Raw genomic sequence first — 23,035 nt, forward strand, 5'->3', positions numbered from 1 at the left:
TGGCAAAACCATGTCTGTATAAAAAAATACAGATAGATAGACGTGGTGGTTCACGCCTCTGGTCCCAGCTACTCGAGAGGCTGAGGCAGGAGAGTTGCTTGAGCCTAGGCGGTCGAGGCTGCAGTGAGCTGAGATTGCACCACTGCACTCCAGCCAGGGTAACAGAGTGAGACCCTGCTGAAATTAAAGAAAGGAAGAAAGAAAAAAAGTAAAGAAAGAAAAGGAAGGAAGAGAGAGGGAGGGAGAGATAAATGAAGGGAAGGAGGAAGGAAGGGAAGGAGGGAGGGAGATAAGGAAGGGAAGTAAAGAAAGGGAAGGAGGGAGGGAGGGAGGAAAGAGCGAGGGAAGGAAGGAGAGGAAGAGAGAAAAGAAAAAACGAGGAAGGAAAAGATAATGAAAGAAGGAAGGAGAGAAAGGAAAAGGAAGAAAGCAAAAGAAAAGAAAGGAGAAAGAGAGGAAGGAAAAGAAAGCAAAAACTCGGGGAATTCAAAACAAATGCTGATGCCCAGAATTAACTGCAGAACTTTCTTGGGGATGGGGCTGACCGTCAGTCATTTTCAGAGGTTGGCCCAGTGAGCAGCAAAAGCCCACTAGCTTTCCTGGATATTTGGGGAGACTGTCACAGATAGTTAGAGGCCTGAGCTCACCAGTGGTTTTACACAAGGCTCACTGGGGATTGGGGAGGTCCAGTTTCAAGGACAGGACACAATGCCTGTCCTTGAAGAGGGAAGAGGCATGAGCAGAGATGGCTACACCAATGGTAAGCTCAGTGCAAAATGAGAAGACGGACTCCTTGTTCAAACCTAATTAACAATTTCCAGGTGGTGGCAGCAGAGAGTTAAATCAATATGGCGCCCTTCCGTGCGTGGGGACCCTGTGTGAGTTACACAGGGTGCAGACTCATGAAACTTGGGGTGTAGATAACAGAAGTTATCCACCTCTGTGGCTTTCCAGGTCTCTAGAAATGGAAAGAATATTTTCCGCACTCTCATGGCATCTGGTTCCTGTGGCCAATAGTAGATTGAATAGTGTCTTTCAAAAAGAGTAAGGCCTAATCCCTGGTATCCGTGAATGGGATCTTATTCACAGAAAGGGTCTTGGCAGGTGTCATTGAGTAAAGGATCTTGAAATGAGATCATCTGGATTATCTAGGTGGGCCATAATTCCAATATCAAATGTCCTTATTAGAAACAAGAAGAGACACAGATACAGGGAGAAGGCCACGGTCATGTGGAGACAGAGGCAGAGAGTGCAGTGACGCGGCCACAAGCCCAGGGATGCCTGAAGCCCCCAGGAGATGGGAGAGGCAGAAAAGATCCTCTCCTAGAGCCTCTGGAGGGAACTGGACACAATTGTAGTGGACTGAACTGTGGTCTCCCAAAAAGATCTGTCTATACCCTAATACCCAGAGCCTGGGAATGACAACTTACTTGGAAATAAGGATCTTTGAAGATGCAGTGAATTAAAGATCTTGAGATGAGATCATCCTGGAGTAAGGTGGGCCCTAAATCCAATGACAGGTGTCCTAAGAGACAGAAGACGACACACAGACACAGAGGAGAAGGCCACGTGGAGACAGAGGCAGAGACTGCAGTGATGCAGCCACAAGCTCAGGGATGTCTGGAGACCCCAGGAGCTCGGAGAGGCAGGAAGGATCCTCTCCTAGAGCCTCTGGATGGAACTGGACACAACTGTAGTGGACTGAACTGTGGTCTCCCAAAAAGATCTGTATATATCCTAATATCCAGAGCCTGGGAACGAGACCTTATTTGGAAATAAAGATCTTTGAAGATACAATGAGTTAAAGATCTTGATATCATCCTGGAGTAGGGTGGGCCCTAAATCCAATGAGAGGTGTCCTAAGAGACAGAAGAAGAGACACAGACACAGAGAAGGCCACGTGGAGACGGAGGCAGAGACTGGAGTGATGCAGCCACAAGCCCAAGGAATGTCTGGAGCCCCCAGGAGATGGGAGGGGCAGGAATGATCCTCTCTTAGAGCCTCTGGATGGAACTGGACACAACTGTAGTAGACAACTGTGGTCTCCCAAAAAGATCTGTCTATATCCTAATACCCAGAGCCTGGGAATGAGATCTTATTTGGAAATAAGGATCTTTGAAATTGCAATGAGTTAAAGATCTTGAGATGAGATTCTGGAGTAGGGTGGGCCCTAAATCCAAGGACAGGTGTCCTAAGAGACAGAAGAAGACACACAGACACAGAGGAGAAGTCCACGTGGAGACAGAGGCAGAGACTGCTGTGATGTGGCCACAAGCCCAGGGATGCCTGGAGCCCCCAGGAGCTGAGACAGGCAGGAAGGATCCTCTCCTAGAGCCTCTGGATGGAACTGGACACAATTGTAGTGGACTGAACTGTGGTCTCCCAAAAAGATCTCTCTATATCATAATACCCAGAGCCTGGGAATGAGACTTTATTTGGAAATGAGGATCTTTTGAGAGTTTTGCTCTTGTTGCCCAGGCTGAGATGCGATGGCGAGATCTCGGCTCACCACAACCTCCACCTCCTGGGTTCAAGAAATTCTCCTGTCTCAGCCTCCCAAGTAGCTGGGATTACATGCATGTGACACTGGAGTGATGCAACCACAAGCCAAAGGGATGCCTGGAGCTCCCAGGAACTAAGAGAGGCAGGAACTGATCCTTCCCTACAGCCTCCAGATGGAGCAGAGCCCTGAGACACCTTGATTTCAATTTTCTCGTCTCCAGAGCTGGGAGAGGAAAAATAATTCCCTTTGTCTTGAGGCCCCTAGTTGTGGTTACTTGTTACAGCAGGCCTGGAAAACTGATCAATGTCATAACCTGAAATGGGCTATTTGAACACACAGCCATCTCATGGGACTGTCTATGTCATCTTCACACAGAGACCTAAGCCCCATGGGGAGCTTGGCAGATGTGATGTCAGGGCCTCTACAGATCCAGATGTAGGGGTTTAGTCAGGCTGGTGAGGAAAATTTAGTTATAATAGCCACAAACCCTCTGGGAAGGCCTGAGAGTTTGCATAACTTCGGTAATAAACCTGGCTGAAGGCAGCCTAGTCCCCTTACCTTTAGTTAAACAAGTTAGAGTAGAAGCAAAGGAATGTGGGGAGTTTAACTAACTTGTTTACCCATGTGGTCCTAAGACTAACCTTTGATCTATTGCAGGTGCTTAATTGCTTTCCACTTAGGGAAGTCCACAATGTCAATTTCCCTCTGGTGGTGTTGACTCACGACCTTTGTCAATTAATCTTTACTGAATAAATGCAAGTCTTGCTGACTGATCAAGGCCACGGCTGCTACTAAGTGGCTCGGACGCTCAGCCAAACTGGCAAAGCAAAATAGCTGTGTGTCAGTGTACTTCATTCATCCGTCACTTGGTCAGGGTCTGCGGGGCAGACCCCCGCACCACAAATCTTGTTGCAGGTTCTCACCATTGGGCTTCACGTCTCCCTGCAGCACCATGAGTCCAGCTACACTAGGGAGGTCAATATCATGTGTGTTTCCTGCAAGTTTCATTGTTCCTTGTAACCTCTGGCAGGCTCTCCTTCGTGGCCTGTTAGCCTGGTGGTATCACTCACGGTTTTCCTATGAAGGGTCTCAAGATCTAAGCGGACATTCTGCACAGAGTCTGGGTCTTTCTGCAGAAGGGGTTTGAGCTCATTCTCTCTGCATCGAGAGTCCTGTGTGTTGAGTTCTGAGCTCTGCCTAAAACAAGCATACCAATTGTTAGGGTCACCCCAACCAGACCGTTCCCTTCCCCTTCCACAGGCCTTACAATACAGTCCCTTGCACTCTCTGCACGGCTCCCCCAGGGCTAAAGAAAAAACACCCCCCTTCACTGACCCCTCCAGTAACTGTTTGTCCAGACAGTTAAAGGATGTGGTTAACATGTCTGTGAACCTCGCATAACAAAGCTGGCAAAAAACATCTCCAGGATGTGGTCAAGACACTTGTACCCCCTACTCAGCTCCCACACCCCAACCCAGTCCTCCTGCACCCTCAACTCAGATCCCCCACCCTGTTTCTGGCCCTTTAAAACCCTGCTATAGTCTGTAAGCAGGGCTGCCTCCTCTAACTGGCGGAGCAGCCAAGCAGCTCAGTAAAGCTTGCTTGCCTGACTTTAGGTCTCCTCATCCTCTATCTCGGCTGAGCTTACACCAGTGGGTAGTGTGCATCTAATGTGAATATCCCAGGGAACAAATCCACATTTCTTATCCTTTCGTACCAAGGAAGGTCCCTTGTCTAGTGGGTCCATGACATAAAATTCCTGGTTTTCTGTAAAGGAACAACAGAAATCCAGGCATCCTGGTTATCTACCAAGGAAAATCACCATCTGTGGTGACCAACCCATTCCCGGAGAATGACTGATTTTTTTTAAAGAGGCCAAATACACTTATTATTTTCATTTAAGTTGCTTATCAGGGCAACTTTACCCATCTGGGAACAATCTAGCAGTCATGTAAGAAGCACGTGCCCCCGCAATTAGTTTGAACTCCATCCTGGAATGGCAGCTGGTTATGATTCTAAGGTACAAGCATGCCAGGAGCTAATGTTGGATTTGAATAGTCAGTGGGATTTTGTCACTTAGGGGAATGGATAATAAGCCAACCAATGGTCATCAGTCTCACACATAAGGAGTGCAGGCTCGTAGGGTATACACAGTACTTTCTCAAAAGCATTGCAAATGACTCATTTCTCCATGTTGAAATTTGAAAACCCAACACCTATCTCTCTAACACCAAAGGATTGAGCCTTCCTTGCCCGGCTGGTAAGAGTGAGCCTCTATACCAAGGATGTACCCTTTGGCTGTGTGAGGTTTTCAGAAGTATCAGAAGCTGTATATGTTTCCTGTGGTTGCTGTAACAAGTGACTACCAATTTGTTGGAACCTTAAAACAAGAAAGATTTATTCTCTCTCTGTTCTGGAGACCAGAAGTCTAAAGTCAAGATGTCAGAAGGGCCGAGATTGCTCTGAGGGGTGTAAGGGAGAATCCTTCCTGCCTGTCCCAGCTCCTGGTGGCTCCAGGCATTGCTTGGCTTGTGGCCACATCACTCCAGTCTCTGCCTGCATCATCACTAGAACATCTTGTCTTCTGTACTCACATCTCCCTCTACCTGTCTCTGATAACCCTCGTGATGGCACTGGGTTCACTGGATGATCCATAATGACCCATGTCAAAATTCTTAATTCTATCTGCAAAGAAAGATTCTTTTCCAAATGAAGTAATATTTGTAGGTTCTGAGGGTTAGGGCATGAACATATCTTTTGAGGGCTACCATTTGATCCATAGCTGTTCAGTGGTTTACATTCTCGGATTTGACAGTGGCATGCTTCACTTGTGACTGTGCCATTCTGGAATGAGGTTGACCAGATGGTGCTGCTGGCCACATCAAACTCATCCTACAGGCTGTAGCAAGCAAGGCTCACACCTCCCCATGTCCGACACCTGTGAATCACAGCTGGGTCTCTGGAAAAATGAGTGCATGCAGGAACAAAATCAAACAGGAGACCTCATCCACCACTAGGTCTCAGAGAGGATATTGCAGCCCCTGAAAAGAGGTCATCTCTCTTGGAACTTTTGTACTCAGTTGTACTTAACACGGCAAGGAAAACGGCATATTTATGTTGGAAAATGTAATTATTTATGGCACCTGTGACAATTGGGCACTTTGGAATCACAAAGTTTATGGCTTGAGGACCACCTGGGGTGATTATCCTCCAAAATGTTTCTTTGGCTTCTTGAAGTCCTGCAGAGGTTGAGACAGCTGTCTCAAAACTAGAGGAGAGAGCCCTGTGGGCAGGTGGGTGTGAGAAACTCAAACACCACAGTCTTCACAGACCCACAAGCTATTGGCAGGTGCAATGTGTTTCTTGGGGCAGCAGCTATCCTGAGACAGGATATCACAGGGTCACATCAAGGACCCCAGTCATCTCACAACTCTTAGACCACAGCTGCTGCTGCAGTTTCTGGTTGTAGGTGACATGGAGGGACTTTGTCTCTTTCTCATTGTATAGGTAACGGCCACCAACTCCTTCCAGCTCTGGGGTGACCGCTGCGTAGATGGAAGTCCACGCTCCTTCATTGGGGGTCTGGTGGAAGAAGAAAAGAAGGCTACAATGAGTCAAATTTCTGAGCAGGAAACAGGATTCTCAGGACTCACATGGATGCTGCAGGGACAGGTGGAATATACTCATCAGCTGCACTGAGAAATGTATGTGGAAACCGAGGTTGGGTGATCGATCTGAACCACACCTTCTCTGCTGTTGGGTTTCTTTACAACAGGCACTGACAACGCACCTAAGTGGGTTGCATTTCAATGGTGGGTTAATCCATCTCACTAGGCAGATGCATATTAAAATCCCTGATGTACGTATTTAATCACACACTCTTTATGGGACCAAAATGCTTATTAATTGACCAGAAGCAGATGAGTGAGTGCTTGACCTCTGTATTTAATAAACAATATTTAGCAATTAGATGAAACATCAGGACATCAAAAAGATTCTTGTTTTCAATTCAGCAAGGCATGCTACATCGGAGAATTGAGGCATTTATGAGCTGTGATGGTATGCTTCATGGAAACAGACGGTTCAAAAAGGAACTTGTGATGCAGAAAAAGGTTTTTCAAAGACTGGGGATTTTACCCTAGTGGAAGGTGATAATCTTGAAACATAGCACACCCTGGTTTTCTGCAGTGGGAGTTGGCCCTTGGTCATGGTCAGTGGGATGGAAGAAATGGAGGATTCTCAGAGGAATTAGAAGTTGTGGGACCTGAGAACCTTCATAGCTAGAATGCAATAATCCAGGAACCAACACAGTCCCTCTTAACTTCTGTCACAATGAAGATGTTTCAGAAGTTGTCTCTTGTAATAAGCTTCTGGGAATCTGGTGAACGTATCCACCATGTGGGGACACAGTAATGAGGCACCGTGAACCAGAAAGCAGGTCCCTGCCAGACACAGAATCTGCCATGCATTGATCTTGAACTTCCAGCCTCCAGAACTGTGAGCAACAAATGTCTGTTGTTTACAGGTTGCCCAGGCTATGGTGTTTTGTGATAGCAACACAAACAGACTTAAGACATTTGATGTCCAGAGTTTTTACTGGGGTCTCATTGCATAGGTATGATTAAGTCATTGGCCACATAATCAGATTCAACCTCCAGTCCCTCTTTCCTCCCCAGAGGTCAGGCTGGCCTGAAATTCCAACTCCCTAACGACATGGTTGGTGTTTCTGGTGGCCAGCCCCATCTTGAAACAATTTAGGAAACAGCAAATGTCACCTCATCGTACAACCAGGGCATTGCTAGCATTTGTGAAATTGCAAGAGTTTTAGAAGCTCCTCCTTGTTACAGAACCAGGAATAAAGACCAGATATTGCCTTTGTTATGTCCCTTCTGGTTTTCTGGGAGTGACAATCCATTTGCCCGAACTGATTTCACCTCTCACCAGTGCCCCTAGCACTGCATTGGCTCATGCCTGTAATCCCAGTGCTCTGGGAGACCAAGGCAGGAGGATTGCTTGAGTCCAGGAGTTCAAGATGAGCATGGGCCACATGGCAAAACCTGGCACTGGTCAGAGTTCAGGCACATGCCCTCCCAAAAGGAAAAGGGCAGACTCTGTGGGTTGGCCTGTGACACCCAGTCACTTCAGAAATTCTCCTGCTGTCAGTTCACTGCCTCCTGGTCTTGACTTCAGCAGCCAGTGTGACGTGGAAAGGCATGGTAGACAATCCAGTGTGCCCACCAGCCCATCCTCTGGGTGCCGAGCAAAGGGAACAGGAAGGCTGGACCCCAGTGGAGGGACAGAGCTGCCAGACTCCTGAGATTGTTTCCCACTGACTTGCCTCTGCTCTTCTGCTGCCTAAAGAGAAATGGATGGAGCTAGAGAACTTCCCAAGTCTGGAAATCACCTAGGGGTGCCTGGAGATCTTGCAAACCCAACGTGTCCTGGGAGATTTGGAGGCTGATATGGTTTGGCTGTGTCCCCACCCAAATTTCATCTTGAATTGTAGCTCCCATAATTCCCATGTGTCATGGGAGGGAGTCAGTGAGAAGTAATTGAATCATGGGAGATCTTTCTTGTGCTGTTCTCATGATAATGAATAAGTCCCATGAGATCTGATGGTTTTATAAAGGGCGGTTCCCCCGCACACACTGTGTTGCCTGCTGCCATGTAAGACATGCCTTTCCTCCTCCTTCACCTTCCGCCATGATTGGGAGGCCTCCCCAGCCATGTGGAACTGTGAGTCCATTAAACCTCTTTCCTTTATAAATCACCCAGTCTTGGGCATGTCTTTATTAGCAGCATGAGAACAGACTAATACAGAAACTGTATCTGAAAACATCTCAGGAGCGGATGCAGGTGCCATGGCTTGGGTCTCGCAGGGGAGCCCTGTGTCCTGTGTCTTGCCCTGGGCATCTAAAGACCAAAAGTAAAGGCGAAAGGGATGGAAAGAGGAAGGGAAGAAGGACAGAACAGAGGAGGAGGCAAGGGAGAGGGGAGGCAAGGGAGAGGGGAGGCAAGGGAGAGGGGAGGCAGGGGCCAACTGAAGGCAGCCATGGTGTTTGAAGGTCTTTCTCTGGGGCAGCCTTCAAGGCAGAAAGAGGTTTTATTGATCTGTTTCATGCTTCTCTCTTTTGTGGCTGTGTTCTGCCCAATTTCCAGGCAGGATGTGCCCCCAAAGCCAGCATTCTTCTTCCTTCCCCATTATCTTGTAGATGGAAAATACGGAATCTTTCTGGGGACCAGCCCACTTCCGTATAATAGGCAGGGACACCAAGCACTGCAGCTCTGAATCCAACATGGTGCCCTTTCCCACGCTGCTGCTCTGGACAAAGTGATCGCAGAGGCCGGATGGGGGCCACCCTGGGTCCCCAGGAGACACCGTAGCTCCTGGTGCACAGAAATGAGCATTTACACCTCACGCTGGTGCCTGAGACGTTCACCTACACTGTTACATTTAGTGCTGTGCCTTCTTTGCAAACAAATCCTTAAATCAGCTCCTGGAACAAGTTTTGTATTGTAGTCTGCCATCATTGACACTGAGGATTCAGGGGCTCATGCCCCAAATACCCAACCTGTGTCTTGACCATGTAGTATGCTGCCGGAGAGGCCCCTGTGTTCTGCAGATGCAGCTTAACTACTCCTGGGTTCTCCTGCATCGTCCCTGTTGTTGAACAAACTCAGCACTCTCTGGAAGGAGGCTTCCTCTTTGTTGTTCCCCTGTGGGCAGTGTCTGGGGGCTTCTGTTTCCACCGTATTTTGAAAACTCCTCTTATCTGAGTAAGAGTTCTTGGGCTATGCATATTCAATTGGGGCACAAGTACTAACCGTTTTAGGGGGCAATATACCACCCGCGCTATGCTGAAAATGAGCTTGCGACTTCTAGAAGACAGCAAGGGCATTGTGCTGAAAATGTAGCTATTTCTGGGGACACAGGACAATATGATGAAGTTCCATTTGATCATGTTTTTTAAGAAATTCACACGCACACATATTCACGTGTGCATGCTCACATGCTGACATGCTCACATATATTCATATGTACTCACATGCTCACAAATCCATATACACACATATGGACACATGCATACGCACATGCACACCTACTTGCACATGCATACTCAACACTCATTCACATGTACACAAACTCACATGAACAATGCTCACGCTCATTCACATGCACACAGCTCACACACATGCACACATGCTCACATACATGCACACACATGTACACACATTCACATGCACACACTAATTCACATGTACACAGCTCATCCACATGCTCACATACATTCACATGCACACACACGCACACATTCATATACAGGCTCACATGCTCAGACACTCATGCACATGCACACATGCCCATCCACGTGTACACACATTCACATGCACACTTATACCCATGCAAACATGCTCATATACCCATTCGCATGCACACACTCATACAAATGCACAATTATGTTTATCCTGATATAATATTGCAAAGTATGAAACCAAGGAGAGAGGCCTCAGGAGGAGCCAGCTCTGCCCACACCTGGATCTCAGACTTCCAGCCTCCAGGACTGTGGGAGAATCAATGTCTGTTGTTTGTAAGCCACCCAGTCTATGGTATTCTGTGATAGCAGCCTGAGATGGACTAAGACATCTCATAAGAAGAGGAGATGAGGACACAGACACACACAGAGGGACAAGCCTGTGAGGACACAGGGAGAAGACGGCATCTCCAAGCCCAGGAGAGAGGCCTCAGGAGGAACCAGCCCTGCCCACAACTGAATCTCAGACTTCCAGCCTCCAGGACTGTGGGGGAATCAATGTCTGTTGTTTATAAGCCGCCCAATCTATGGTATTCTGTGACAGCAGCCTGAAATGGACTAAGACAGCTCATAAGAAGAGGAGATGAGGACACAAACACACACAGAGGGACGACCCTGTGAGGACACAGGGAGAAGACGGCGTCTACAACCCAAGGAGAGAGGCCTCAGGAGGAGCCAGCCCTGCCCACACCTGGATCTCGGACTTTCAGCCTCCAGGATGGTGGGAAAATCCGTGTCTGTTGTCTAAGCTGCCTGGTCTATGGGACTTCAGGCTGGCAGCCCCGGCAGATAGAGACCAAGCCCAGGTGACTTCTCATCTCCTGACTGGGATGGGCACAGGCTGCTGTGTGCGTATGTCAAGAAAGCCTCTTCTCCAGGAAACAGGCAATTATACCCACACTTACCCGCTACCTCAAGAGTCAAGGAGAGTAGAGACTTCAGGTGTATGAGCCATTACTCGAGTTCCCCTCCCAAGTCATCGCAATCTCCTGTTGGTTACCCGGCTCATTCACTCTGCCACGCAGCTCTATTGCAAACAGAGCCCTCTGTGCTCACCGGACTGTTCACCAACACCAAGGATTCCTGCCAGCGTTCGTCTAATGCCACGTTCCACAAAGCAGACCTTGGACTGGCCCAGCCCTTTGTGATCTTTTTCCCCAAAGAAAACACCCGGACCATGGCTGGGCGTGGTGGCTCACGCCTGTAATCCCAGCACTTCGGGAGGCTGAGGCAGGCGGATCACGAGGTCAGGAGATCGAGACCATCCGGGCTAACACGGTGAAACCCCGTCTCTACTAAAAATACAAAAAATTAGCCAGGCGTGGTGGCAAGTGCCTATAGTCCCAGCTACTGGGGAGACTGAGGCAGGACAATGGCGTGAACCCGGGAGGCGGGGCTTGCAGTGAGCTGAGATGGCGCCACTGCACTCCAGCCTGGGCGACAGACTGAGACTCTGTCTCAAAAAAAAAAAAAAAAAAGAAAACACCCAGACCATGGTGACGGTTTTTTGTGTTAGGGCGGCACAGAGAATGTGACAGGTAGGGAAAACAGCAAAGCATCTCGTGTCGTCCTCAGAGTCGCTTTCGTAAGAGGGGAAGCTCTGGGACCTGTCTCAGAGCTGCTGCAGAATAAGAAGGGTTCGAGTCAGCCTTCCTCCTGCTGACAATGAAGGCCTCAGTTTTCCCTCCGGAGGCAGCCCCTTTTCCTCCTAACTCCACGAAAATGTCTCTCCGGAAGGTGCAGCTGGAGCACCCTGCACCTGCACCCTAGCCAGCCCTGCACCCACATCCGTACATGCCAGGCAGTGCTGAGAACGAGGCAGGGAGGGAGGGGACGGACATGTCTGCAGAGAATCCTGCACCTGCTGGGAACAACTCAGTGTCATCAGCTATGGCCTGGGTCAAAGCACCTTTGTTTTGGACATTCAAAGGTCAGTGAAGGGTTGAGTGAAAGGGAAGGAGAAAGACAGAGAAATTAAAAAATATCAATGGAAGGAAGAAAGAGAAGGAGAAAGAAAAAAAGAAGGAAGAAAGGAAGAAATAAGGATAAAGGAATGAAGGAAGGAAAGAAAGAAGCAAAAAAGGGAAGGAAGGAGGGACAGAGAGAGAGACAGGGTGGGAGGCAGTAAGAAAGGAAGGAAGCAGAGAACAAGAAAGAAAAGAGGGAAGGAAGGAGAGAGGAAGCAGAGAAGAAAGGAGGGAGGAAGAAAAGGAGAAAGGAGGGAAGAAGGGACGAAGGGAAAGATAAAAAAAGAAAAAAGCGGAGCAAAGAAGGGAGGGAGGCAGGAAGCAAAGAAGAAAGGGAGGAAGGAAGGAAAGAGAGAGAGAGAAAAAAAGAGAAAGAACCAAAGAGAAGGAAGGACGAGAGGGAAGTATGGGAGGGAAGGATGAGAGGGAAGGAAGGATGAGAGGGAGGGAAGGATGAGAGGGAGGGAGGGAAGGATGGGAGGGAAGGATGGGAGGGAGGGAGGGAAGGATGGGAGGGAGGGAAGGAGGAAGGAAGGAAGGAAGGAAGGAAAGATTGGAGGAAAAAAAGAAGGATTGGAGGAAAAAAGATAAGAGGAAGGAAGGGAGGGACGAATTTATTCCTCAGAGCCTTTGCTGCATTTACCAATTCTGGTTCTGCCCCCATTTGACCAAATATCTGGGGTGACTGAGAATTCTGATTTCTAAGATAAGGCAGATATTGTGAATTTGAAATAGCAAATCCCTTTTGTGTCATTCAAACCACGATTTCCTTTTTGTTAGAGCTCCTGTTCTCCAGATAACACCCAGGGCGCACAGAGACATTTCCCTGTGACTCTTTTCAAACAGCTTCAGAAAGCTGTTCCCTCTGAACTCCACACTTAACTTGTATTAGACGTGCTGGGCTTTGCAGAAGAGACACACACAGGGCTTCCCTTTGTCGTTGGGACAGGTCCCCTGTGCTGTCTGCAAGGAAACTTCCTAACTCTCCACTGCCAGGAGCAGAGGGCAGTAGGAATGGCATCACCCGGGATGTCTCCTAGGGAGGAGGCTAGCAGTGCTTGAGGGGCAAACGCCCAGCTCTCTACAAGGCACGCAGAGGCTCGTTCACCTTCTGTAAGCGTTGCTATTTGAATGCAGACGCTGTTGGTAGATCCTTGAGATGTGCTCAGAGAGATCTGAGGGCGCATGTATCTATTTTAGCACCATCCACATCTTAGGGCAGAAACTCACACTCAGGGAAGTGGCTGGCAAGTAAAGAGACTCCTAGCTGAGCTTCCCAAGGAGAGTTTCCACGCCCCAAAGTTGTGGAAGAGGGGACGGAATAATGCTGTAGTCAGAGAAATGCAGAGACGTCTGCCCAGGCTCAGCTGCCTCCCTGGAAGAATGTTCCGAACATTCTACAAAGACCACACTTCCTCTCCATACCTCTGCTCCAGCCACCCAGGGATCCTGCTGCTTCTGCTACGATGTCCCCTGCCTCTTGCCTCTCTGTACCTGCTGCTTGCTCCTTCTGGAATGTTCTGGAAAAGAGGTTTCCCAGGGCTGGATGTTTTCTGGGATGCTGACTCACACGCAAATCACAGGGTGATATAACGTGTGCGTGTCTGTGTGTGTGTGCACAGATATGTGTAGGTATGCATGTATGTGGATGTGTGTGTACTTCTGGGTAGATGTGTATTGTATGATTGTATGTGCATGTCTGTATGTATATATATGTGTAAGCATATGTATGTGCACGTGCATGAATGTACATGTTAATGGGTACATGTGTGTATTCATGCAAGTGTTTGGATAAATATAAGTGCATGCATGTGTGTGGCCACAGATGTGTGGGTATGTGCCTGTGTTTTCACATGTGTATATGTGCATGTGTGTATATGTATGCATGCATGAGAATGCATACTTGTGGGTAGATGTGTATTGTATGAGTCTGCATGTCTCTGTATATGGATATGTGTGAGCATATGTACATACATGGATGTGTATGAATGCATGTGTGAATATGTGCATATGTGTATGGCAATATATGTGTATATGCATAAATATATGTGCATGTGTTTGCTCATGCATATGTGCACACAGGCATGTGGGCACAGATGTGTGAATATATGCATGTCTGTGTGTATGGGTTTGCACGTGTATATGTGCATGTGTGTGCATGTGTGTCTCTGCATGTATGTGAAAGTGTGCATTTATGCACGTGTGCATGTGTACACACAATGTGCATGTGTGTGGGGGGATGCAGGTGTGTACATGTGTTTGCATCTATATGTGTATTTGTACATGTGTGCATGTATGTGTGCATGAGTGTGCACATGTGTATGTGCACACACATGCTCTCAACTCCCCAATGAGAGCTGTGGGTTGTGCTAAACTTCTAGGGATGTTTCATGTCTTCAGTGACCACCTGAACCAGCGAGGATTAAGGAAACCTTCCTTTAACTACAATCCCATAAGACACACATGCAAACCTGCTCTTACCAGGAATAAACACTCACCTGACAGACAACACAGAGGAGATGGCTTGTGCTGTTTAATGTCAGGTAACACAGGTCTTAGGTGGTCTCTGTGATGATTGATTTCATGTATCAATTGGCTGGGCTTTGGTGCCCAGACATTTGGTCAAGCACCAGACTGGGTAGTTTGTGGATATCATTAACATTTACAAATCAGTTGTGTTTAAGCAAAGGAGAGGATGCGTCACAATGTGGGTGGCCCTCACCTCTTCAGGAGAAGGCCTTCACAGCAAACACTGACACTTACTAGAGAAGGAATCCTACTCCAGTCTGTAACAGGGCAATCCTGCCTGAGTGTCCAGCCTGCCCTGCAGATTTTAGGCTCAAGGTTGCAATGTCAAATCTTGTTCAGGTCTCCAGCCTGCCAGCCAGCCTACTAATTTTGGACTTGCCCGCCCCTACAATCCCGAGTCAATTAGTTAAACTAAATCTTTCTCTATGCATAGATCCTATCGGTCTTGTTTTTCTTGAGAACTGCAACTAATACAAAATTGAATGGTCTCAATGGCAGAGACTCTGGGCATTCTGAAACCAGGAAGAAATGCCAAGCTCCAGGAATGATCTTGGCTCATCTCTTCACTTGAGGCACTGGAAGGTCTTGCAGTGAATCAAAGCACAGAGACTGCTGGCTGGTTTTTAAGGCTGCACCAAAGGAGGGCATACATCCACTCAAGGGAAGAAGTTTCCCATCCAAAGAGGACGCTTCTTTTTAGGGCAGCAGCCTCAGAGCCTATGACGTCTTTGTTCCTGGCAAGTCTGTTAGAGCCACCAGAGAGTATATCACAGACATACCCTGTGGAAAGGAGAGATGGCATCTCCTCGGACAAAACGACCCTTCCCAGTTCTGTAACTTCTGTGGCATTTCCAATGTGTACCTCAAATTGATCCAGGTGGCATCACCTCCGAGCCCGAGAGAACCCCCTTTCCCTCCCTCTCGCGCCCTTCTTCCTCCTGCACTTCCTCTTCCTTTTTCTCTATTCTTCTCTTTCTCTTCCTCCCATCTTCTCCTCCTCTTTCATTTCTTCCTCCTCTTTCCCCCTTATCCTCTTCTTGTTTTGCTCTCTATCCCTTCCCCCTTTTTTTCTTTCTCTTTTTCTCTTTTCTTCCTCCTCCTTCATTTTATCCTTTTTCTTTTTTCCCCTTATCCTCTTTTCCCCTTTCTCCCTTTCTCTTCTCCCTCTGCCTTCTCTTCTTCCTTTTTTCTCTCTTTTCTCCTCTTCTTGCCTTTTCTCTATTCCTTTTTTCTCCTCCTTCATCTTCTCTTCTTCCGCCTCCACCTCGTCCTCTTCCTTTCTCCCTTATCCTCCTCCTGTTTTTCTATCCCTCTCTCCCTTCCTCTTCCTTTCTCCTCTTTCTCATCATTTTCCCTCTTCTTCCTCCTCCATCTTCTCCTCTTTCACTTCTTCCTTCTTCCCCTTGTCCTCTTCTTTTCCTCTTTCTCTTCCTTCCTCCTCTCTCCTCCTTCTCTTTTCTTTCTGCCCTTCTTCCCTTTTCTCTATTCCTCCCTCTTTTTCCTCCATCTTCTCTTCCTTCAGTTCTTCCTTCTCCTCCTCCTCCCTTCTTACTTCTCCTTTTTCTCTATCCCTCTGTCTTCCTCCTTTTCTCCTTTTCCTCCTCCTCTTCCTTTTTCTCTCTCCCTTCCCTTCCTCTTCCCCTTCCTCTTCCTCCTCTCTCTCTGCCCCCTCTATTATCAATTTACAGTATAATCCAGGTTTTCCTAAAAAAAAAAACAAACTAGACAACCTTCACACTACACTCTTCTGTTTCTCAAAGTCTTCCTCTGAATCGAAATCACTCTTGTTCACTTGTGTGAGGCTGGGGGATTCCTGAATGAACTTTTATCCACTTGTTTTGAAAACAACAACAACAACAACCACTAAAGCAACACAACTTCCTGGAGGATTCATACGGAATTACCGAGAGCTATCTTCTTTTGTCCACAGCCCCAAAGCTGGGGCTCAATCCCCTGCAGTCCTGGGGCCAGGGGTCCTCACGCTTAGCACTCAGGAGAATCAGCCAGAGAGCTTGTAAAAACAACTGCACCCCTGGTAGCTCTGACTCGGCGGGTCTTAGGAGGCCCAAGAATCTGCATTTTTTAAATTATTTATTTATTTTGAGATGGAGTCTCACTCTGTCGCCAGGGCTGGAGTGCAGTGGCATGATCTTGGCTCACTGCAACCTCCGCCTCTCAAGTTCAAGCAATTCTCCTGCCTCAGCCTCCCGAGTAGCTGGGATTACAGGCGCCTGCCACTACACCCAGCTAATTTTTTGTATTTTTAGTAGAGACAGGATATCACCATGTTGACCAGGCCGGTCTCGAACTCCTGACCTCATGATTCGCCCGGGTCAGCCTCCAAACGTGCTGGGATTACAGGCATGAGCCACCGTGCCCGACCCAAGAATCTGCATTTCTAACGAGCTCCCAGAGGCTGCTGGTCTCAAGAGACCACACTGGGAACCCCACTCATTCTAGCTTCTTATGCAGCTCTGCAAACTATACACCATGGGCAAAATTCAGCCTGTACCTGTTTCTGTACAGGCTACTAGCTAAGAATGGTTTTATACTCTTAAAGTGTTAAAAAAAAAAAAAAAAAAAAAAAGAAAGAAAGAAATATGCCAAAGAGACTATAGGTGGCCCACAAAGACTAAAACACTTCCTATCTGGCCAACCTCCTGTATAGAGCAAGGAACTGTAGCTTCGCGGCAGAATTTAATTATCTGCCCCTGTGCAGCTGTGGCTGACAGGCTCTGTCTCCCACACATTCTCAGAATGATGAAGTGGGCTTGCTTGGTGACGCCTTGTGCAGGGAAATGAAAGTTGCCTTCTGAATACACAACACGGTCCTGTAAATCATGCTCCCTGTGGCTTAAATAACACATCTTGTTTTACCTACAGCTTTTTTTTTTCTTTTTTTAATGACAATCTTTAGAGACTGGCAAGAGGACAGAAGATGTACAAATGTGAACCCAAATCCAAGAACGCAGTGTGTTCCCTTTTAACAGACACAAGGGAATCTTTGAAGTCCCAGGCGCCCGCCGGGGGGCCGGGGAGACGGTGCAGCAACATTTATCGTAAAACCTGCATAAAGCCACTCTTGAGTCCTGCAGACTGTTGGAGCTGCAAGCTACAGAAACCATTTCAACTTCATTCGGTCCAATGAATGTTTATTAAATGCCCACGCATATTTTGCCAGCTCTTGGGGCAAAGGAAGACAATTTTAGAAATAACCCCTGCTGCCTGGGAGCTTCCAATAGACATGGGCAGTGGGTGGATGGTGAGGCACAAGTGCAGGAAAAAAAAAGATGAAACCCATGAAATAGAAGATAGTTTCAAGTGTACTAAATAGAGCCACAAGCAATATAGTCAGAGAGAGGAATGAATGGCTCATAATTACATAATTACATAGAGCTTTACAGTGGAGAAAATGGTTTCCCATATATTCTGTCAGCAATGTTCACAACAATCTTATGTGATATTATTATCCAGAATTAACAAATTAGAAAAATGAGAGGGATAGCAGGGAAGGAGAGGAGAAGGGAGCTGTTGCAGGAAATAGCCACTGCCTGATTCTTCCAGGGACCCCTCCCTCATCATCTCCCTTATTTCTCTGCTTTGGAATGATGAGCCCTCATCCATGCACACAGCCCTGATCCATGCACACAGCTGGCTCCATACATGTGCATTCAATATCTCCCTCCCTGCCTTCACCCATGCACACAGCCCTGATCCATGCACACAGCTGGATCCATGCACGTGCGTTCAGTATCTCCCTCCCTGCCTTCACCCATGCACACAGCCTGATCCATGCACACAGCTAGACCCACACACATGCATTCAGCACCTCCCTCCCTGCCTTCCAGGCACAGAGCCCTGATACACACACACAGCTGTTGTAGGTTTTCTGCAGTAGTATTCAGAACAGCAAAGATATGCAATCAACCTAAGTGTCTGTCAGCAGAGGACTGGCTAAGATAAAGAAAGTATAGTATAGTATATACACACCATCCAATATTATGCAGTCATATCAAAGAATGAAATCATGTCTTTTGCAGTGACATAGACAAACACTGCATGTTTCCACTTTTTATTTTATTTTACTTTTTATTTTTATTTTTTGAGATGGAGTCTCACTCTGTCACCCAGGCTGGAGTGCAGTGGCGAGATCCCGGCTTACAGCAGCCTCCACCTCCCGTGTTCAAGCGATTCTCCTGCCTCAGCCTCCCGAGTAGCTGGGACTACAGGCGTGTGCCACCACACTGAGCTAATTTTTGTATTTTTAGTAGAGACGGGGTTTCACCATATTGGTCAGGCTGGTCTTGAACTCGTGACCTCAGGTGATCCACCCGCCTCAGTCTGCCAAAGTACTGGGATTACAGGTGTGAGCCACCACGCCTGGTCTGTTTCCACTTTCGAAGGTCCCTAGAGTCGTCAGACTCATCAAGACAGAAAGCAGAATGGTGTTTCTAGGAGCTAGGAACAGCAGGGACATTGGAAGTTGTATTTCAATGGAAACAGCTTCAGTTTGAGAAGCGGGCTGTTATCCTAACAAATAACTCAGATACCGAAAGTCAAACGCCCATCCTGCCATGTTCACACTTGCAGGTGGGAGTTCACCAGTGGGTCTACACGGACACAGAGGGTGGATTGGCGATGGGGACCCTGAAAGGTGGGAGGTTGGCAAGAGGTGGAGGATGGAAATAAATCACCTACGGGTGTAGTATTCACTGCTGGGATGATGGGTTCATTAGAAGCCCGGACTTCACCACTGTACAATGTCTCCATGCAAGAAATCCGCACCTGTACTCCTTAAATTTATAATAAATGAGTGAATCAATAAATACATAAGCCAGGCCGGGTGCGATGGCTCATGCCTCATCCTAGCACTTTGGGAGGCCGAGGCCGGCGGATCACGAGGTCAAGAGATCAAGACCATCCTAGCCAACATGGTGAAACCCCATCTCTATTAAAAATATAAAAATTAGCTGGGTGTGGTGGGACATGCCTATAATCCCAGCTACTCGGGAGGCTGAGGCAGGAGAATCGCTTGAACCCGGGAAGCAGGGGTTGCAGTGAGCCAAAATCATGCCACTGCACTCCAGCCTGGGCAACAGAGTGTCTCGAAAAAAAAAAAACAAAACAAACAAACAAAAAACAAATCCACACCTGTATCCTTTAAATTTATAATAAATAAGCAAATCAATAAATACATAAACCAGGACGGGCGTGGTGGCTCACACCTGTCATCCCAACACTTTGGGAGGCCGAGGCGGGCGGATCACGAGGTCGAGAGATCAAGACCATCCCGGGCAACACGGTGAAACCCCGTCTTTATTAAAAATATAAAAATTAGCTGGGTGTGGTGGGACATGTCTATAATCGCAGCTACTCGGGAGGTTGAGGAGGGAGAATCGCTTGAACCCGGGAGGCAGGGGTTGCAGTGAGCTGAGATCGCGCCACTGTACTCCAGCCTGGGCGACAGGGCAAGACTCCATCTCAAAAAATAAATAAATTAATTAATTAAATAAATCCGCACCTGTACTCCTTAAATTTATAATAAATAAGTGAATCAATAAATACATAAGCCAGTTGGTGAGATGACCCATAAAGACAAACAAAGCTTTGTGGGGGGGAAAGCAAGCACCTAGGAGAAGCCCTATCTTTGGAGGTTTTGGCACAGGCCTGAATGAAGCGAAGGAGAGAGAATGGATACCTGGGCGAAGGGCATACATGGAGGAGGAAACAGCCAGGGCCGAGGCTTGCACATTGCAGGGAAAGGGTGAAGTTCCTGGTGGCTCTACCTGGAGCAATTTCTTATTTTATTTTTTTTTTGAGACGGAGTTTCACTCTTGTCACCAGGCTGGAGTGCAATGGCGTGATCTCGGGTCACTGCAACCTCCTGCTCCTGGGTTCAAGCGATTCTCCTGCCTCAGCCTCCCGAGTAGCTGGGATTACAGGCGTCCGTCACCATGCCTGGCTAATTTTTGTGTTTTTAGTAGAGACGGGGTTTCACCATGTTGGTCAGGCTGGTCTCGAACTCCTGGCCTCAGGTGATCTGCCCGCCTCAGCCTCCCAAAGTGCTGGGATGACAGGCATGAGCCACCGTGCCCAGCGACCTGGAGCATTTTCAGTGGAGCACGGGGGACTGGAAGCGAATTGTATGAGCAATTCCTGTATGGGGATTTGCTGCAGTGGTGACTGTGGTAAGGGACAGTCCCCAGGGGAAATAGAAGGTCCAGAGAGGGTGGTTAGATCTGTTTATTAATAAAAAAAAAAAAAAAAAAGCAATGAGGGGGCTGGGTATGGTGTCTCATGCCTGTAACCCCAGCACTTTGGCAGGCTGAGGCAGGCGGCTCACTCGAGACCGTGAGTTCGAGATCAGCCTGAGTAACGTATAAAAACCCTGTCTCTACTAAAAATGTAAAAATTAGCCAGGCATGCTGGGAGGTACCTGAGGTCCCAGCTACCCAGGAGGATGAGGCCAAATAATTGCTTGAACCCAGGAGGCGGAGGTTGCAGTGAGCCGAGATTGCGCCACTGCACTCCGGCCTGGGCGACAGAGCGAGGCTCCGTCTTAAAAAAAAATAAAAATAAAAAAATTCCCAGTACTTGCATCCTTGACTTGATTAATTAACCCGTCGCCGTCTCGGCACATCAATCCAAGTTCCAATCAACCCCAAGACACACTTTCATTAGACTGCATGGCAGATGCAAATACATGCTTGAGACAAGCAATGATACGAGTGGTCTACTTCATGGTGAAGCAGACGCAGTCTACACTGCAAATTTGTTCATTCTGATGGCAGGCCTGATCACGTGATATCAAAGCGGTCAGGACTTGCTGGACATGAGCCCTGTATGGTGGAGCTGATACACTCAGCATTTACAATAGCTTCCTTTTTTTTTTTTTTTTTGAGATGGAGTTTTGCTCTTGTCGCCCAGGCTGGAGTGCAGTGGCGCCATCTGGGCTCACCACAATCTCCGCCCCTGGGTTCAAGCGATTCTCCTGCCTCAGCCTCCCGAGTAGCTGGGATTACAGGTGACTGCACCACGCCTGGCTAATTTCTGTATTATTAGTAGAGACGGGGGGTTTCTCTATGTTGGTCAGGCTGGTCTCGAACTCCCAACCTCAGGTGATCCTCCCCCCTCAGCCTCCCAAAGTGTTGGGATTACAGGCGTGAGCCACTGTGCCTGGCCCATAGCCCTTTTTTGTAACACCCACTGATCTTGAGACAACAGGGGTGGGAAGAGAGGTAATAGCCATGTTCATTTGCTCCCTAGGAGGGGGATACATTGTAGGGGGTTACTGAGTTTCATTGATGAAGCTGCAAGGAGCTGAAGAGCACACATGCCCTCCGAAATACTAAGCTACTCTCCTACTGAGGCTGAGACCATCTGCATGTCTTAGCAGGAAGAATGGCCTGATGCATTTGTATACAGGACAAATCAAACACTTCATCTTTATAAATGCACAAATCATAATCCCAACACTTTGGGAGGCCACAGCAGGAGGATCGCTTGGGGCTGGGAACTGGAGACCCGGATGGACAACATACAAGACCCCAGCTCTACCAAAAAATTTTAAACAATTAGCCAGGCGTGCTGGTGCCTTCCTGTAGTCCCAGCTACTCACGAGGTGGAGGTGGGGTGATCATCTCAGCCCAGCAGGTCGAGGCTGCTGTGAGCTGTGATTGTGCCACTGCACTCCAGCCTGGGTGACAGGGCGAGGCCCCATCTCAAAAACAAACCAATCAACCTCCTAGTTTTTCTTCTGGTACTGACTGGTCGCCCAGGTTAGTGGCTGTGAATTTGGAATCGAGTCCATGTGTTCTGATGAGACAGAAGAGAGAGGTTTCAGAGTGACATACAACCATGCCCTCAGATGATATGAAACATCACAGAGATATGAACGTCCCACAGATTCTCCCCAGGGACCCTGGACAGCTCCTGCAAGCTTTTTCTTCTTTTTTTTTTTTTTTTTTTTTTTTTTTTGTTTTTGAGATGGAGTTTCACTCTTGTCACCCAGGCTGGAGTGCAATGGCGCCATCTCAGCTTACTGCAACCTCCACCTCCTGGGTTCAAGCGATTCTCCTGCCTCAGCCTCCCGAGTAGCTGGGATGACAGGCATGCATCATTACGCTCGGCTAATTTTTTTTTTATTTTTTAATAGAGACGGTGTTTCACCATGTTTGCCAGGCCGGTCTCGAACTCCTGACCTCAAATAATCTGCTCACCTCGGCCTCCCAAAGTGCTGGGATTACAGGCATGAGACACAGCACCCAGCTGATCTTCCAAGTCTTAATATACAATGCATGCATGCATATACACTAGTAAATAATACATATACAGCAATACAGAATTATCATTATACAGACATCATCAAGCTACTGCTGCTGTATAGCCTTTTCTTTAAAATTCTTACATTATTTTAATTTCATTTCCAGGCTAATGCATATTCTTCTGCTCTGTAATTTTAAAGTTTCCACAATGTTGTCTCTTATATAAAGGCAGTATCACTCAAGCAATGCCCCGTGGTTATTTTTAATCCAAATTTGCAGATGATGATCAAAGGATTAAAGAATGATTCATGTGGCTAAAGTTCCAGTTTGCTTGTTAAATATTTAGAAAGAAATAATATCAAGGCCAGCCATGGTGGCTCATGCCTGTCGTCCCAGCACTTTGGGAGGCAGAGGTGGGAGAATGACTTGAGGCCAGGATTTCAAGGTTGCAGCCAGTGA

General features: G+C 47.6%; 1 protein-coding gene across 1 annotated transcript in view; it reads right to left on the reverse strand.

Annotated features, from left to right (window-relative positions):
* Positions 1 to 318: 318 nt before the first annotated feature.
* Positions 319 to 23,035, reverse strand: part of LOC129475920 (dehydrogenase/reductase SDR family member on chromosome X) — a 318,446-nt gene continuing 295,729 nt past the window's right edge. Inside the window, exon 7 of the mRNA XM_055269660.2 lies at positions 319 to 6,085. Within this exon, the coding sequence (XP_055125635.1) occupies positions 5,897 to 6,085 (189 nt within the window). The 3' untranslated portion in view covers positions 319 to 5,896. The remainder of the gene's footprint in view (positions 6,086 to 23,035) is intronic.

Source organism: Symphalangus syndactylus, chromosome Y, assembly GCF_028878055.3.
Source record: "Symphalangus syndactylus isolate Jambi chromosome Y, NHGRI_mSymSyn1-v2.1_pri, whole genome shotgun sequence".
NCBI classification, from domain to species: Eukaryota; Metazoa; Chordata; class Mammalia; order Primates; family Hylobatidae; genus Symphalangus; species Symphalangus syndactylus.